At 42.8% G+C, this 19,178-nt stretch overlaps 1 protein-coding gene across 3 annotated transcripts in view; it reads right to left on the bottom strand.

Annotated features, from left to right (window-relative positions):
* The window catches only part of CLSTN3 (calsyntenin 3), a 38,636-nt gene that overhangs the window by 2,597 nt on the left and 16,861 nt on the right, over positions 1–19,178 (bottom strand). For 2 of the 3 annotated variants that reach the window (XM_039338788.1, XM_039338790.1), the window contains exons 6-16: positions 16,280–16,465; positions 14,292–14,561; positions 9,424–9,536; positions 9,146–9,308; positions 8,263–8,319; positions 7,532–7,689; positions 7,202–7,350; positions 5,114–5,340; positions 3,744–3,914; positions 984–1,129; positions 740–875 (exon numbers count right to left, since the gene is read on the bottom strand). In XM_039338788.1, coding sequence (XP_039194722.1) covers positions 740–875; positions 984–1,129; positions 3,744–3,914; positions 5,114–5,340; positions 7,202–7,350; positions 7,532–7,689; positions 8,263–8,319; positions 9,146–9,308; positions 9,424–9,536; positions 14,292–14,561; positions 16,280–16,465 — 1,776 coding nt within the window. The remainder of the gene's footprint in view (positions 1–739; positions 876–983; positions 1,130–3,743; positions 3,915–5,113; positions 5,341–7,201; positions 7,351–7,531; positions 7,690–8,262; positions 8,320–9,145; positions 9,309–9,423; positions 9,537–14,291; positions 14,562–16,279; positions 16,466–19,178) is intronic. The other variant, XM_039338789.1, reaches the window with a different exon arrangement.

The following is a 19,178-nucleotide window of genomic DNA, read 5'->3' as shown; positions in this document are numbered from 1 at the left end:
TCCCAGCCCTGCTGCTGCTCCTGAATGGGCAGTTTTGTCCAACAATAGAAATAACCCCAGGTACAGAGACAAGGACCTGCCTAGCTTCCCTTAAATTGCACAGCAAATTGGATTTTTCTTCCCCTTCTATAAAAATTTTAACTTTCTTGTTGTTTGGGCATCCCTCTTTCTTGTAAGGAACCCAACGATTACTGCAATAAACATGATCCTTTCTCCTGGGCATTGGGTTCTATACCCGTCAAGACAGTTCAAACTTAAGATTATGAAGGGTTATTAAACTACTAAATAAAAACTGCAAAAAAGATAAAGCCATAGATAATTTTGATAATCATTTAAGTGACTGTCATGCCATTAAAACATGAAAATGCTTTATGGCAAAACGTTTCTTCTCTCCAGCACCCAAAGATTAATCACAGCAATGCAGTTTTGCTCAAATATATTCTGAATGCAGTTATTGGCTCTTCGTGAAATCTGGGCAAGTGGCCTTATTTTACCTCTATGTTGGGCTTAATTTATTTCTTGATGAATGTAAGACTCTCTTGAGGGATTCTGTCTCGACTTACAAACCTCCTAATGTATTCTGTCTCCTTTACTATAATTGGTCTGAATAAAATTATATGGAGGAATCCATTTGAGGCCTGCTGGGTCTCATCTGTTTGGGACTAAAATTTTATCTGCTAACCTGTTTCCTCTTGTTACCCTTTCATAGTCTGTATTTAGTATATCAACTGGTACATACTGGAATTACGGTGGACATTAGCCAGACTGTGCCCAGAAAGCTCTGGAGGCAGATGGTGGCCTCGATGTGTGAATTGCTGGCCACTCATAATGTGGTTGGGATGAGCACCTCGATTCATATTATGGAGGACATTCACCTGTAGAAAGAAATTAACTAAGTTCAAATAACTTTATTATCCAACTGATTCTACTTCAGTTATTCACAAGAGATGTTTGACCACCCTGTACTCTCTTGTGAAACTTACCTCAACAGTGAACTCATTGCTGGAGTAACGCCCATTCATCTCAGTGCAAGAAAGACGAAACTTTCTTTCATAAAGGGCTGCACCATGGCGGATACAATAGGAGATCTGGTGAAGGATTTCTTCATACACAGCTATGCTCTCCACCCCTACATGTGAGAAAAGAACATCAAGACTTGGGTGTGAAAAAGGATGGCAAGTGGACCATGTCCAGACTTGACTATTTTTCTGCTCTGTGATTCATGAGATGTTATTATATTTTACTGTATATTTATAAACTGTTTGGGATGGGATGAGATGAGATGAGATGAGATGGGATGGGATGGGATGGGAAGGGAAGGGGATTAGAAGGCTAACTAAACTTAATTTACAAATAAAGAAAATGCCTGGAGTGAAATAGTATGAAAGACATAATGGAAAAAAACCCAGGAAAACAGCTACTTAACCTTTAACTTGCCACTGCTGTTTCATTCCCTCCTCTCTTCATATTTCCCACGACAGAAAAATCTAGACTCTTTACCTCACTAGCATCTAGACTCCTGCAGCAGGAAATGATCTATGCAGCCAATCTACAACTATTTTTTTTATCCCATCACTTAACTTTCTCACAAGCCCAACACGAGGCCACCCACACTTATTCTTCTAATGCTTTCCCCGCCCCCAAAGCTCCATTTGTCCCCAAGACCGATTTTATTACTGTTTTGAGTTAATTGTGACTTTTAGGTGCTGTATGGGGGGAGGGGGAGAGGCAATTTAGTCTTATGGAAGCAACTGGGAAAACTTTCAATCAAGAAACTGAAATGAAGCTGGAAGAGACATGAGGTAAAGAGAGAAAAAGCCCTGCAAACATGGGTGCCAGTTCAGAAATCAGTTTTATGGACAAGCCAATAAGCAAAGCAACTGTAATTGGCCACCTGGAGAAACATAAAGACAGAGAAAGAGAGACTGCATTAATAATAACCAGGGTTTTTGATTTATCAAAACTGAGGACCAGATGAGTTTGTCTGTAGTTCTTTAATGTAGCTGCACTAGCTCTCTTCAGTCCAATTGGGGTTGGACTGAAATAACAGCAGCAGCCTTGGCATACAGAAGTATTGGGATTTTCTGTTATGCTAAGTTGGGAAGATGAAAGTCTGGGTTATGTGAAAAGTCAGTCAAGGAATTAATGTAGAGATTGAAAAGGGAAGGGCCCAAAATACATCCCCGATGACTCCTTTTTGTAACTTATTGATCCAGATAAAGTCTCTTGGGGGATACATCTCACTTTTAAGGACAAGTTGAGACATAATTTTTGTATGAGGTAGAGGAAGCGTCTAATGCTACATTTTAATTTTTCCCAGAGGGCATTTCTCGATATTGGGTCGAAGGCTTGTTTAAAGTTGAGGAAGGCCACAAAAAGAGATTTCTTTTCAGACATATATTTTTGTACAAAGTGATAAAGCATCAAGATATGATCAATTGTTGATCTCCCTTCCCTGCATCCAGCCTGTCTTTAATTATGCCCTCTGAGATTATCCAGTCTTGAGGTTTGTATTTTAGGTACTTAGCATTTAACTGGCTAACAATACTCAATAGACACATGGGTCCTTTTTATTCCCCTTTTTATAGATAGTTACAATAATTGCCATTCTCCAGACTCTCGGCATATAACCAGTCTGGTTTATAAATGTGAAGAGAGATGCTCATAGGGGTGCCTACCAGCTAGGGCTCTTTTTAATTATTTCTAATAGAACACAGTCAGCACCAAGAGAGCATTAATAATAAACTTTCCACCAATTCTTCCACAGAATGCCTACTGGTAGCACAGTTTGCAAAGCATAAGGCACTTAGGAAGAAATCTGAATGTCTCGAAGAGAAGAATAAGAAATGAAAACTTCCCTCTTATCCTGGTAGTCCTTTGTTAGTAGAACTTTGAGAACACTGAAGCCTCTTAACATTGGAGCACTCTGACTGTCCAGGCAGGACTGGACCACCTAGCTGACATTCTCAGTCATGTGAATTATACATAACGGTGCCAAAGGTTCTCTCTCTGCCATTGCCATACTAATGTCGGAGCAGAGCACTAACAGATAACTAGCAATACAAAAAATAAAGGGCAGTTGTGGTGACATTTGGAATATAACGGATTTGGTTACCTCTTTCCCATTGCCTACCACCCTAAAATGGAATTTCTGTTAATGGTTTGTTTCCAAACCATTATTGTATTGGAGTTAAGCTAAGGAGAAAATAGATGAGAGAGAGAGAGAGAGAGAGAGAGAGAGAGAGAGAGAGAGAGAGAGAGAGAGAGAGAGAGAGAGAGAGAGAGAGAGAGAGAGAGAGAGAGAGACTTTTCACACATACCCCATCAATACAATTTATTTGCATTAACAGTTAATATGATATGTGACATGATGCAATATATTATACAATATCACTTTGTCTAGAACCTTGACAACTTTAAGCTGTGTGGATTTCAATTCCCAGAATTCCCAGCCTGCATATTCTTGGGTAACATGCTGGCTGGGGAATTCTGGAAGCCGACGTCCAAACATCTTAAAGATGCCAAAACTGAGAAACACTGGTCTAGACTAGAGGACTGGGACAGAGATGGCTTTAAAACAAGGTTATGCTACTATTGCTGCTAGTTTGACTGTGTGTATGCAACAGTTGCTACTTGGCAGAGCAAGAATTTTAGTGTCTTTAGGGATTTTGAGCATTTCAGGATGTTGACACAAAGCAGACGAATAACACCAGAAGAAAAAGAACTATTCAGGTGATGCATACCTGTGACAGTGAGATAGGCTGAAGTATTCATGAGCTCCAGACCTCGCTGCTGGAGGGAGGCTCCGTCCAAGAGCAGATATTCTCGTTCAGGATCCAGTTCTTCTCCAATCAGGGAGATCTCACAACCATCAAGGTTGTGAACAATCTCATCTGACATTCGTGTATCCGCCACTGCCAGGAAGAAAAATTATGAGGAAAGATAATAAAAATATGTAATTGTCATATGAAGGTTAAAAAATTCATTAACTTTACAAAAAGCTGAGGCACTGGAAGTCCAGGCAAATCGTATTTTGGGCAAGATAAAATATTTTAAGTATCAAAATAATGGCTCTAATGAGAATGCGATCAATTTTTTGTTGCAAGACAATAATTAGCTGCTTTCTTGCAGTTTTACAAGCAGAGCAAGTAAAATGTGCCACCTCTGAATTTACCAAGATAATAGAATTAACTAAAGCACTGCAGGCAAACAAGGGTTGATTTTGTGCAAGTCATTGTTTCAAAACTTTAACTTTCTCTTTATATGATCATCATCATATTGTAAGGATCACTGTCATAACAATTGTAAAATGCACTCTATAAACAGTAAGCATTCTTACATGCTTTGGGAAGTCTGGCTAACTATTAATGTATCAATATAGCAATCTAAAACTTTTACAGTAAAATGTGCTTCTTTGTTATATGACGAGATCACTCAAAAGATTTCCTATTGTTGTTGTGTTCCCTTTGCTACTCCCCCTATCTTACCTCTCTTTTTCTTAATTTAAGCACATATTAATTTCATATCTCGCATAATCTTGCCTTGTGGCTCTCTCCTCACTTTCCTTCTGCTATCAGCAAGCTTAACAATAAGTTCATTATGCTTTATAGCCTTCTGCTATTTTCTGTTTCCAACCTTCTTTCTCCTCTGAGTGGAAAGGAAAGGCTAGGCTTAGTTTATATGTTTCACTAAACCACTGTTTGGTTAATTATGTTTTATTAGACAAACTACTATTACACTAAATTAATCAAGAGCAATCCAAAAACTTCATCATTCCCCCAGCTATATCTTGTGCTTCCATGAGCACACCTTTAACATTTGGAAACTTTCAACTGTGCAGTGTTAAACCCTTTTTAAAATAAATTAGCTCTCAAATAGCTATGCTGAGCTTCTGGTAGGTTTGCTTTAAGTAAAACACCATCCGCAGCAAAAGTGCTTCTTCCAACTCATTCCATAGCATTAGTGCTACTTACTACCACTGCTACAATCCCACGACCCTCCAAAGCCCAAAAGAGTTTGGGGTCTTTCAGCAAAACCACCTTCGCTTACTAATGCCTGGTTCTCCCTTGCCCTGCCATGTCCCACAGCATCTGTGTCAGAAGACTCAGCTGACCTGTGCCATGCCAGCTCTCGTCTTTCTTGGCCTCCACCTGGTGTGAAATGGAGCAAGAGATCTGGAGGTCTGGAAAAAGGAGGACTCCCTCCACATCTTCAAACTCAGAAGCAGGCCGGGCAAAGTGGGAACTGCCACGCAGTGAGATCTGTGGAGCATCTGGCTGAAGCACAACCACATAGCCTTCCACGTCTGGTATGGAGACACATGATTCTTCACTAAAGCACCTAAAGAGGATGAGAAAAAAACATCCCTGAGGCCTGCCTTGCCTCATTATCTCTGCCAAGGGGACTGTGATCTGAACTGGGCATGTGGCTGTTTATTTTAAAAGACAGTCTACAGTGTCTCCCAGCCTTGGCAGTTGATAGCACTTAACATTGACAAAAATTAAATAAAAAACAAAAACAGGTTAAAAAATAAAGAGAGAGAGAGAGAGAGAGAGAGAGAGAGATGGAGAGAGAGAGAGAAAGGACAGCTACCACAAATAGGTAGATCACACAGTTTAGCCTGCTGAAGACTTTGGCTTATTTAATTATATATATTTGCTTTCATCCTGCTTTTTAAACAATTTTTGTATACAGATGGCTTATAATCTAAGCAGATCAGGGTTTCTGGAATGCAAAATGAAGTGATTATACATAAATAGGCATTTATGTCTACTTTGGTCTGGGCTAATCGTTCTGAGCTGGAGCTTTCTGCCTGACAGTTTAGCAACAGAACCTTGGCTCCTTGGACAATGACTGAGGCTAGACCAGGGGTAGGCAACTTTGGCTCTTTTAGGACTCATGGACTTCAACTCCCAGAATTCCTGAGCCATCTGGCTCAGGAATTCTGGGAGTTGAAGTCCATGAGTCATAAAAGAACCAAGGTTGCCTACCCCTGGGCTAAAATGTCCTGCTCAGTCTCGTGGCAATCACCAATTAGGTCCTGCATATTCTTAGTTCTGCTTTTTTGTTTAGATTATTTGTATAAGAACTAGAGCTATCAGTCAGAGGAGAAGGAGAAGATTTTATTGGTCTGACTTCTCTGCTTGTTCAGTATAAATTCAGCACTTTCACCTGAAATTCTTTTAACATTCCTAATCAAGAGAGCCAATTTGAAATCAGGAGTCTTGTTCTTCCTGAGGCATGAAAGCCAGTCTGAATTCAACTTATTACTAGGCATGTAAGCCCTTGAGCAAAGGGCACAGAGCAAAAAAAAAAAAAAAAGATAAGAATCAAATATAAATAAAATAATCAGGAGCAAATACAATGCAGCAAGTAAGACACAAATAAGGAAACACACACATAAAGAGTCTTGGTTTCATTCCCATTTGTACCATAAACCCAACAGCTAAATTTAGAGCTTTGACTGTCATCTTTTAGCTCCAAGTGGCTGTTCAAAACAACAGTTTTAGGGTTAGGTAAAAGACCCCCATCGTTTTACTCCCTTGTTTTCCCAATTCAAATCTTACCAACTCTCAAGAAAATAAGACACAGAGAGAGAGGGCTAAGTTCCGTCATCTGATTCCCCCGCTCAGTCCTCTAGAGCAGTGTTTCTCAACCTTGACAATTTTAAGGCATGTGGACTTCCACTCCCAGAATTCCACAGCCAGCAATGCTGGCTGTGGAATTCTGGGAGTTGAAGTCCACATGCCTTAAAATTGTCAAGGTTGAGAAACACTGCTCTAGAGGCTTTGGACTGAAAACAAACTGATTTCCAGTATCTCATTATCCTGGCACATCAGTAACAGGTACCTAAAATAGGGGGAATACAGAACTCACATTTTTTCACAGATGTTGTTCTAAGAACGAATAATCAATTGTGAAAGTCTGTGAACCTCACATGATTTCTCACATTTTTTTCACCTTCCATAAAAAAATCATTACCAAAAGATTTGTTTTCCTTTTCCCTCCATCTTTTCCCCATATATCCCCCCCCCCCGTTCCTCACCTTAAAAAGTCCCAGTTGCCTCTTTAAAGCACATGCACATTGCAAGCAAAGAAGTGAACTGACAATCGGGGTGACAGAACAGCACCGGCTCCAAAATAGAAACAAGAGTTACAGCTGCCGGGAGGCTATTGCAACAGCGTCAGTGGTCCTACTTACTTGACAGCAGTGGTCAGTTTGAGAGGCCGGACTCCAGGAGTAGCAAAGCGCAGGGAGTTCATATAGGCCACATGCTGAATTGCCCGGTTGAAAGTTTCGACATCATCCCCCTCCAAAATAAGAAGGGACTGAGAAGGGTTGACATGCACCTGTGGGGAGAAGAGGAAGGAGGCTGTAAGGCAGCCTTTGCTGGAAGTATTAAGGGCTGCCGTCAAGAGACACGAGGAGACTCTCCGGTGGGCAGGAGCAGGCACGATCTGGGAAGCCAAGCCAAGGTGCTAACAGGGCAGGAAGGAAGGTCATGCCACCAGAAGGCAGGGGAAGGTATACCTTCATCCCTTTGCCAAGGCTGTCAAAGTCGCTGTAGTCCAGCCCTTCACGACAGGCATAGAGACACTCTATCACCTCCCGGCTCTCAAGGCTGCCAGGGCGAATAGTGAAGCCAGCCAGATAACCATGGAAGAAGTGATGAATCGGCAGAGAGTCTCCTAAAGGAGGATACAGGAGGAGGGGTGGTGTGAGAGACAGGTGAAGAGACAGGAGAAAAGAGAAGAGAAAAGGAGGAAGCATGGGAGGAGCGACAGCAAGGTGGGGAGGGAAAGAGTCTTGGATATGCAGCCAGATGAGAAGCAGAGCAACTGCCCCATAGAAGTTGGAGGGTGGCATAGTGCGCAGAGCCTGTTTTCTCTCGGTGCCTTCAGAGAAGAAGGGGTTCCCCAAAGCCAGGGGTAGGCAACCTTGGCTCTTTTATGACTCGTGGACTTCAACTCCCAGAATTCCTGAGCCAGCCATGTCTACCCCTGCCCAAAGCTATCCCGCCTCTTAACACCAGCCATAGCTCAGATTTGGTGAAAATTTTAACTGTGCTCTGTCTCAGCTTCAATCCCGCTTACAAGCTGCAAAACCACCATCCTATCCAGAAGCTGCTACACTGCTAGGTTATCGTGGTGCCAAGACTTTCTTCCCAGATGTGAAGGGAAGGGAAAGATTGTGGGGAAGGGAAACCTCATGCGTGAACAATGATGAGAGCCATGCTTGGTGGCACAAGGAATGTCGTGTACCTTGTCCCAAATCAGTGGCGTTCTCATTCCCTTTTATTTTTTCCTTGTTTCTCTCCTCTGCACAAGGAAAAACAAAATTAAAACATTGAATGAGAGTCATCCTGTGAGGATTGTCTGTGACCAAGGAGGGCTTAACATATCACTAAAGCTAGCTGTAAACACTTGAGATCTGAGAAATGAAATTGCTGCTTCTAAACCACTAAAATTATCCAGAGGCACTACATGGTGTGAATATGGGAGGGGTTAGTGGGGAGAGACCACAAAATCTTTCCAGAACTTTCTACTTCCAAGCTAGGTTTCTGGAAAGGTGAAACATTTTTCTGCTAAGAAAACATAGCACTGATTGTTTCTATTCCTTGACAGACAATTTGGTCCTAAATATGTTGCTAAATTGACTAAAACAAACTTTCTGTCTGGAATTAACCCAAACCGTGGTCAGTCAATTACAGTATTCTATGGGCTTGGGCTTCAATGATACTTGTATGGCTATTGAAACCATTTCATTACATTATCTGCTAGAATTAAGCCTTCCTTATTTAAAAAAAAATCTACTTGCAAACCTAACCAACACCACCCCTTTATCCACTCCATCTCTGGGAATATTTATATTGTTTTTGTAGTAAAACACCCAATAGACACATCTTCATGTAAAACTAATGGATGTGCTGATCCTAGTGAAACTATTCACACTGTAATTTATGCTCTTAACTGGACAAATATACTTAAGTTTGGTAATGGTTTCCTTTCTTTTCTTCTTTCTTCTTTTTGCAAGAGGTTCTGTTTACTTGCTTCTTTCCTGAAAGTATTTTTTTTTTTTGTAATCTTTACACCTCTCTTTCCTTCTGGCTGCTTTTTATTTCTGCCATTTATGGACCCTACTTACCAGCCCAACATGCTCCAACCATGAGGGAAGATTCACGCCGTGGTGGGTGGATGAGGCCATTGTCATGGATCAGAGCAGGGTCATAGGAGACACCGTCTACATAAAGCGTAATGGTGGGGGACTCCAGGTTCAGAGCGTAATGGTGCCACTCGTCATCACAGACCTGCGGCCAGAAAAAAGGACACACACTCCTGTGAGGCTGGTGCAAGCAAGAAAGAGAAGGGCAGCCATGGAGACAGCAAGGGAACACAGCAAGGCACAAGCAGATGCCTTCTCACCTGCTCCAGTTTCCAGAGGAACTTGACGGGTCTTGCGCTCTCCAGCAATGGCCAATACAGGAAAGCTATGCGGCAGCCATGCACAGTTAAGGAGTAATGGGAGTACCCATCTTCTGCAGATAGAAAAAAAGGAGCCTGGGTGAATCAGCAAAATGGTGATCTCCTTGTCCCAATTTATTGAGACTATTTGCAGTGACATTGATTTTAGTTCTCCTTATTTACTAGGAACAAGCTGTGGTGTCCGCTACTTCAGCCCAAAATAACATAGATTGAATAGTACAGCCAGTAGACCTTCTTTTTCCTTAGGCTCTCAGAATAGATGCTGTATATGTCACGTCCTTACGCACAAGCCTTTACATGGTTTCCACTCTGAATGGGAGCAGTGACATTTTTTTATTGTTACAGTGTATCTCTCACTGGAGAAAACAATTATGTTTGGAACAATTAGAAGTAAAAGGAAAGTAGGCTGTCATCAAAGCTGACACCGGCCAGAGCACAGAGAAGCTCTAACTATAGTAGTGCAAGATTGGAAGAGACCTGGCCCACAGAATCACCAAGAGACAGGATTTAAATGGATAACACCAACATCAATAACTGTGCATTTCATGTGTGGTTTTACTTGTCTTGACCACCAGGAGGCAGTGCATGAACATTTTTGTTCTATTTGGGACTCATCAGAATATACATAGCCACAGATCCCTCTATAGCAGGGCTTTTCAACTTTTTCACCCATTGTACCACTTTTAGGATATGGCAATATCCGAGTACCACCAGTCACCTAGCAAGGTGTCAAAAACTTGATGACCACCCCCCCAAAAAAGGAAAAAAGTGATGAAGTACAGGTAGTCCTCAACTTACAACACTTCACTTAGTGATTGTTCGAAGTTACAATGGCACTGAAAAAAGTGCCCCCCCAAGCCACAGCTGAGCCAGACACCTGCCTGCCCCCCCTGGTGGCGCTCTTCCTCCTGTCCAAGGTTTTCATTGTTGTGAGCATTTCTGTTGAGGATTGGCAGCGGGGGTAGGATGGGGGCTGTTTGGTCTTTATTCCCCCCATCTGCTGGGTGGTTGCAGCAGGTTTTGGTCACTTCACATGACCCTGGGACACTGTGACCATCATAAATATGAATCAGTTGCCAAGCATCTGAATGTAAATCACAAGACCCTGGAGAAGCTGCAACATTCCACCTGATTGGTGCTTCTTCAGGGCTCAGCAGAAGCACCAGGATCAGTGCTGAGCTCCAGCTGGAGCCTGGCGCTGATCCTGGTGCTTCCACTGAACCCTGACAGTCCCGAAGAAGCACTGATCCTGGCGCTTCTGCTGAGCCTTGACAGCCCTGCAGATCCAGCCGTCTCTCGCTCAGGCTTGTGTGGTGCTGCCACCGGTTCAGCTCATTCCCCTCCCCCACTACCACTTTTCTAGGATGGTCGCGTACCATCTGCCAGGTGCCAATGTACCACAGGTGGTACCCGTATCACTGGTTGAAAAGCCTTGCTCTATAGCAAGAATCCCCAACCTGTGGGCTGCGGCCCACTAGTGGGCTGTGAGGCAATTGCAACTGGGTCACGGAAATAGTTGGCAAGCGCACACACATGGACGTGCATCCTCACTTTTGTGAGCAGCATGTGAGCACATTTGTGTGCACATTGCCCACACAAATGGAGCTGTGTGCACACATGTGTGCTTGCCGGCCGCTTGTATGGAACCATCCTCTGCCCCCCCCTGCAAAGCCAGAAAAGTTGGACGTCCCTGTTCTAGGGGGCTCAAACCCTTTGGAACTCACTAGCCATTAAACTTTAGCTATATAGTGCTTTAGTTTTAGGAGTGATCCTAAAATCTTGGTGCTGAGCGGTATTGCAGAAAGGCTTACTATACAGAGAGAGATTATCTTTAGGATGGTATGTATAGTCCACGTTCTTTTTTTTCTCAAATCAGAAAGATGTAGATGTTGCACATATCATGCCCACATGAGGAAAGGGGAATTTCTCTATTTTTATATAATGTATATCTGTGGTGTTCCTATTTATATTCATCATCAGGAAGCAGTACGTGACCAGGTTAATACTGTTTGGGACTGCTTGTTGTAAAATCTCATATAAAACTATGAAGGGTAGTGGAAGTCACCTCACTCACGGAGGGGATGACATTCATCTTTATTTCTCTGTGTGCTGGGCCCAAACAGGATGAAAGCAGCCGCATATTGCCTCCTAGTGGTCAATATAAGTATAGTTTGACGATACAGTATTTGCATGCCATGATAAGCTGAAGGGATGGAGAATTTTGGCTTTCAAGCAGAAAGACCTGAATGCTAGAATTGGCTCAGTAATGACAATATATCATTCCAGTGGTTTGGCCTGCCTGTTCCAGAAGCAGAAAAAGATATTTAACTGCAAAGTATAGTAAAGAATAATCTTCAGCAGCATGTAACAGGATAAGGGAAAGCCGAAAGAGTATACGAGCAGAAAAGTATTGTTTGCATTTCATTTTGACCCGGGTGATGTTGAAATCTCATCTTCTTGCAAGCGGCTCATTCATTTTCACAATACTAGGGAACATTCCCTTCCTTTCAGTTAGGTGGAGAATGAAATTGAGTTAGAGGATTTCAACTTCCACTCTGCTTCGAACACCATTTTCACCGATGTCACTCCTTTGTGGCATGGCCACATGTAAAAAAAGCAAGCAAGCAAGCAACCAGGGTACAACAAAAGCCTGTGCTTGGTTTTCAAGGAAGAATAAATGTCCAGTGTTAACAAAGACGTTAACAAGAGGCTCTTATTTTATCTTATTTCACCGTACACATTTCACAAGGACAGGTAGTCCTCAGTTTTTGACCGTTTATTTAATGACCATTTGAAGTTGCAGTGGCTTTCAATAAAGTCACTTACAGCCAGTCCTCGTACTTCCGACCAGTGCCGCATCCCTGCAGTCAGATGATCAAAATTGGGGCACTTGGCCATCGGCAAGTATTTACAAAGACTGCAGGGTCCCAAGGTTACGCGGTAGCCATTTTCCAGAGATTTCCATCAAGCAGAGCCAGTGGAAGAAGCTGTACTCATTTAATGGCCGTGTAATTCACTTAATGGCTGCAGTGATTCGCTGAATGGCTGCAGCAAAAAGGTAGTGAAACCAGGCGTTTCTCACTTAACAACTGCATCACTTAGCGATGGAACTTCCAGCCTTAATTCTGGTCGTAAGTGAAGGACTCCTGTGTGCACTTGCACCAAAAGCCTCCCAAAATGCCTCCCAAAGATCGAGTGTAATTTCCTGATCCTCCTCATTTTTATTAAATCATGGTTCCATATCTACATGTTGCAAACGTGTTAGATGTGCTAACCAAGAAACCTGGGGTGCGGAAACCCATTTTGATCTGATTTTGGCACACCAGACAGAGATAAGGGCCCTAGTCTCAAAAGTACCCAAGGCGCTGCCCTGTGGATCTGCAAACCAAAGATGTTTTTTTGTTTTTTTTACCCACATACTAGCACACATGCTTCATTTGCTCATACACAAAGTGCAATTAGCGTTCAGCGTTAGTGGAAACTATTTTAACATGCATCACATTACAGCACTGAGAGTGAATGCATTATCCCCCCATGTTCCTTCCTCATAGCAATCAGGTATTAAAAAGCATTCACTTATGTCAATTGAGATCACTCCAAAGCCTCACTTAGCTGCAACCTTTCTGTGGCAGGGAGAGAATCAGCAGCTTGGAAGAGCTGGGGAACAACCCACAAAAACTCCTGGGTTCCTCTCGGATGCCACAACAGCAAAAGGAAAGCATTGTGCAGCACATTGCCAACATCATCACGTGTGCCAAAGCTGTGGGAATCCATGCCAACAGCCACAAATGATTTTATTCAACAGCAGAGTTGAGTTTTCACGGGAGAGCAGCACTTTGGGAAAAGGTGAGTTATCTAGTAGTTGCCCCCCCCTCCAGTGAAATTGCCACTTCAATAAAAAGCTTTACACAACTTGAACTAATATAGGTAGTCCTGAACATATGACCACAAATGATCCCCAAATTTCTATTGCTAAGCAAAACAGATGTGAGTTCTGCCTCATTTTGTAACCTTTCTGGCTACAGTTGTTAAGTGAACCGCTGGTGTTGTTAAATTAGTAACATGGTTGTTAAGTGAATCTGGCTTCCCCATTGACATTTGCTCATCAGAAGGTTGCAAAAGCTGATCACATGACCCCGGGACCCTGCAGCTGTCATAAATACATTCCAGTTGCCAAGTGTCCAATGTTGAATCACATGACCCTGCAATGGTCGTAAGTGTGAACCATGGTCATAAGTCACTTTTCTCAGTGCCACTTCAAATGGTCATTAAACAAATGGTTGTAAGCCAAGGACCACCTGCAATGAGAGCTACAGTAACATTCAGTTTAATAGGCCATATGTGACAGGGAAGTATGTCTGTTAAATCTGGCTGTCTGTTAAACACAAATGTCTTATCACTGACATAATTTCGATCAGTGAGCTAATTGATGCTTTTATGCAAAACAAGTAACTTGATGCAAATGATGTAAAACACCCTTAGAATGAATTTGTATATTTCTACTATTATATCTAAATCACAACAATGCACGTGTAAATAAATAGTTTCATAGTATGGCCAGGATTCATTTTTTTTCACTATATCTGCCTATGCTCAATCTATCAATGTGCTAGAAAGGCTGATTACTTTCTATAGCCCAGTTCTCTCAACATCTTAACTTGGTAAATAAACAAGTTAGTTTACTGTGGAAACATAAGGCAGTGCCAGCCTTAAAGTCCTCACTTTCCAATAAGTTAATAGTCCCTGAACCCGCTGACCTACCATGTAATCTCTTCTGATGCTGGTCTAGGTTAATAAAAGGGTCTTACCACTCCGCATGGTGCTGCAGATGACCGTTTCCTCCTCCTTCTTGCCCTTGTTTGGCATCACTGCATGTTTCATCCACAGGGACAAGGTGAAATGGTCACTCAGTCCTTCAAGAGCTCCGGTTCCACTGCCCATGGGCACCTGGGTTGCCTGGCTGCCATTGAACCAATAGATGAGGCTGCTGTCCTGGCTGTAGTGGACCGAAAGGCGTGCTGTCCAGTTGGCCATGGGGCCTGGCACTGGCAGAAGGTCTACCTCACCTCGGGCAGCACCTGGAGGGACGAGAGAGAAGACTCAGAATGGAGAAGGTCCATCTGATGGTGCCTTCATTTGGGATAAAGCTGATAGGAGATTTTGAGGCTTAAAATGGAAAACCTATATAGTTTCCTACCTCCTTCTACAAATTAACATGAGACAACTTTCATTCTTAAGCAACGATCTCCAAACTTGGTATCTTTAAGATTTGTGGACTTCAACTCCCAGATTTCTTGAGCTAGCCTAGCTGGCAAAGGAATTCTAGGAGTTGAGGTCCACAAGTCTTAAAGTTGCCATATTTGGAGTCCCCTCTTCTTAAGCAACCCCTATGAAATTACAGCAGTGGCAGAAAATAATCCCCAGCACAAAGAAATCTGTTGCTTTGGGTTGGATTTGCACAGGGAAACTTTCCAATAAGTTGTGATTTTCAAATCTTATACAGGTAATCCCTGAGTTACGAGCGTTCACTTAACGCTCATTCAAAGTTACATGATGAGCACCCCTAGTGCTTACGAGCAAGTCCCAAAGTTACAAATATTGCAGCACCACAGCAGTTGTTCGCCCTTATGAGCGACCACAGTGCCTCTGCAACATTCATCCTGGTTATTCCCTCCCTCCCCATCTCGGTCCTGGGTCCCCCTAGGCACCAGGCCTTTAATACTCAAAATCGAGATCCTTCGCTTTCTTGGCTGCTCCAGGCCTTTGGTGCATTCGCAGAAAATTGAGGCCTAAAGTAATGCAAGATCATGCGAGATCAGTGGGGCGAGATCTCACATTACTGATCTTGCGTGATCTCATGGTACTTTAGGCCTCTGTTCTCTGCAACAAAGAACAGAACCGGAGTTGGGGGACGCTTCCACGTGCCTCCGGAGGCTGGATTGCGACTCCGGAGGCCTTTTCCAGGCCACTGCAGCCCGGATCTAAGGCTGGGGAATGCTTCCGCCCCCCCCCCACGGCCTGATCTGGGCTTCGGAGGCCTTTTCCAGGCCACTGCTGCCTGGATTTGAGGCCGGCAAATGCTTCCGCATCCCCCCAGTGGCCCGGTTGGGCCTGGAAAAGGCCCCAGGAGCCCGTATCAGACCATGCAGGGTGCACAGAAGTGCTTCCCAGCGTCAAATCCAGGTGGCAGTGGCCCGGATAAGGCATCCAGAGCCCAGATTGGGCCACGGGGGGGAGGGTCACAGAAGCGTTCTCTGGCCTCAAATCTGGGCAGCAGCAGGAACTGTGGCAGAGAGGGATCTTTTCCAGGTGAGTCTGGCATGGCAGGAAGGGAGGGGAAAGTATGCAGTATCTTAATGGGTTGGGGAGGTCTTGGGGGCCTGTTCCAACACTGGGTCCTCCATTGCCTTCCCCACCCTGAGATACCTCATGTTCGCTTAACAAGCCACATATTCTTTAAAGAACAAGGGAGTGATCTTGTACCTTGAATGAGATTCACTCTACGAATTTTCAAGTTACAATGGGCAGGCTCCATTACACTCATAACTTGAGGACTACCTGTATCCATCACATTTAACAATGCCCCAATGTCCTTCTGACTATTCATATTTTACAAACTACATCATCAGATTTTTTTGGATGAAATACTCTGGAGATCTTGATTCATTGCCTATTCTTAAGAAGGTTGACCTGATTTAGGTAAAGATTCTTTTAGAATATATTTCTATCCATTCTCTCCCCCCCCCCCGCCATATTTCTCCTCCAAACATAACTGGATAGGAAATGAATACATTACCACAGAGTTTACGCAGTGACTTCTCGGAGTAATTGTCCCGATCACAACCTTTGGCCACATGATTTGTCTGTAACTCTACAGTAGCTTGGATGTTCCACAGAGGCTCATCACATGTCTCCAGATGGATGCTGGGGAAAAGAGCAAGGCTGCCTGTTCCAGGGATGTACTCAATTCTCTTATTCCAACCTGTTGCAGATTAAATTATGTTAGGACATGGTGCTAGAGATTTTCCTCTGCTAGCTACTCCAGCCTAGACAAACCTCTGAGCTTCCTTTTTTTTTTTAAAAAAAAAAAAATCAATTCATCACTATTCTAATTACATACAGATTATATTTTACCCACCCTTCCCTCTAGGAAGCTGAGGTAGCAGGGTTGATGGCCTTTTCAGTTCTATTTAGAAATTACAGAATTCATTTATGTATTAGAAAAAAGGATGTTTCTGCTGGTAATAAAGACATACAGTAATATTGAGATGAGCCGAGGTGGTGCAGCAGTTAGAATGCAGTACTGCAGGCCACTTTAGCTGACTGTTCAGCAGGTCAGCGGTTCAAATCTCACCAGCTCAAGGTTGACTCAGCCTTCCATCCTTCCGGGGTAGGTAAAATGAGGACTCAGATTGTTGGGGGCAATGTAAATATATATATATACATTGCTTACTGGTGTACACCGCTTAGAGAGTGCTTGCACTTAAAGCGGTATATAAGTCTCATAAATAAATAAATAAATAAATAAATAAATAAATATTGAAGACTCAGTCTTTTGACTGAGAGTTATAAGGACATTAGGGTATACCAGTGTTGCAAAGTTTGATGTCAAGTGCGAAAGATCAAGTCCACATGTGAAGGTCCAATTAAACTGAATTTATGCCTATGCATGGGAATATTTTCAATTAAAGCTGCTAGGAGTTAGATAAGAGTCAATGGAATTTAAGGGGAAGTGGACTTAGCTGATTGCGGTTATGTAGAGATTCTAGGCCAGACATGTCAAACTCACGATACCACGTGACGTTGCGCAACGTATTCGGATGGTTTTGCCATTGCCGGCAATGGGGTGGGCGTGGCTTCTGGATGACGCGTCCGGCCCGCGGGCTGGTAGTTTGACACCCCTGTTCTAGGCTGATCCCTCTTTTAACTCCGCCTCCAGGTTCTGCCACTCCTTCCTCTACATTTGTTATGGCAGCACAGGACTGACATTCTCTGGGTCCAAACGCTTACAGGATTAGGGTTACTTTAGCTTCCCACTAAATTTTACCAATCAGAATTCAGGGAGACTTGTTCTTGTGATTAACTGCTTCCAGTCCTGTTTGCCATCCAAAGATTAACATTAATCTCACCAAATTCTATGAGGGGCAATCTTGTTTGAGTTCTTACACTCTATTAGAGTGCCTAATTCTCTTCCAATGCCATTAACTGTTGGACAAGCCTCCCATAACTTGGTCCAATATAAAAATCAATGGGACCTACATCAGAACCAATTGATTTGCACAATCGCCCTGATAACACAATAGATGGAACAAATCCAACCACTGTTGGCTTCTGTTGCAACATGAAGTTACATATCTTACATAAGGCATACTCATTGCATTCTGACACACCCAACTCCCATTTCCATATAACTAAATGGGCAGAAGTATATTCTTATATATAAAACGGTTTTATGCTTCTTTCAACAACAGCAAAAATCATTCTTCACAACAGATTATTTACCAACCGCTACCTTTTAACAACATTTACATGTCTTAGACTTTGCACACCTGTTTCTCTATCTTTAAAAAACATTCTACCAAGGAAAACATATTTCCTGTAATATTTTGCCATCTATGTATTATTTGCAATATTCCTTTCATTTTTCCCTATCAAGTACCTCTTTATTTCAGATTCATACTCCTTGTTGCATTATACAATTTAACAATTCTTGCAAATCATTTAGGTTTTCAATCAATATTCTTGTCCCTGAGGCATGCATTGTCATGTATAATTTACTTCCAATCACATACCACTCATATTGCGTTCAGCAATCAACGTTCAGCTCCATAAACATTTCATAATTCAGATCTATCCATTTTCCCATACAAACAAATGAATAATTACATCAGAACATTTGTTTTTATATGTTCATAGACTGCATGCTGCTACTTCTCAAATCTTGCTCATTTCCCATTCCTCCGATAGGAATTCTGCCATGCATCTTTTCTGGCACGCTTTAATCTTGTTACCTTCCCCTTTGCTTAAGGGAACAATTCTGGCATTCTTCCAATCATCAAGCAGGGACATAGTCTTCACCCAGAGACACCCCCCCAATTATACCCTGCACACTTGCAGTCTTTTCATTTTTCAACATGCTCATAGCATTTGTTACTTCTTTTTCATCGTTGTTTCTTGAATACTAACCTTTACAGTATTTGTTTCTATTTCACTCTGACCTATAGGTAGTCCTTGTCTTATGACCACATTTGGGACAAGAATTTCCCTTGCTAAATGATGTGATTGTAAAGCATGACTGCATTGCTTGGCAATGGCAATCCCTGCAGACCTAGTTGCCGTCATTAACTGAATCCCACGGTAGTTAGGCAAAGCAACTTCCTGCTGACTTCCCTTAAACAAAGACAGTGGGAAGCTGGCAGGAAATCACAGGCCGGCAGGCAGGTAAGTGCCTGCTGCTGGGTGGGTGGGGGGAAATGAGGGGGTGCATCGGGTGTGCAAAAGGTGCTGTAGAGGTCAGGGAGGGTATGTTTCTTGGCAATGCACAAGAAACATCAAGTGGGTCAAGAGCATGTGAGATGGTGCATTGGGGAGAGTCCACAAGTGTGCATGGAATAGTGTGCAGTAGTGGGCGTGAGGCACCAAACATGTTGAGGAAGGTGCATGGGAATGCACCAGAGGTGCCATGTGAATCAGGG

Source organism: Crotalus tigris, unplaced genomic scaffold (assembly GCF_016545835.1).
Source record: "Crotalus tigris isolate CLP2741 ecotype Arizona unplaced genomic scaffold, ASM1654583v1 scf7180000017716.2861928, whole genome shotgun sequence".
NCBI lineage: Eukaryota > Metazoa > Chordata > Lepidosauria > Squamata > Viperidae > Crotalus > Crotalus tigris.
The sequence above is the reverse complement of the archived record's forward strand: the minus strand, read 5'-3'. Positions and strand labels throughout refer to the sequence as shown.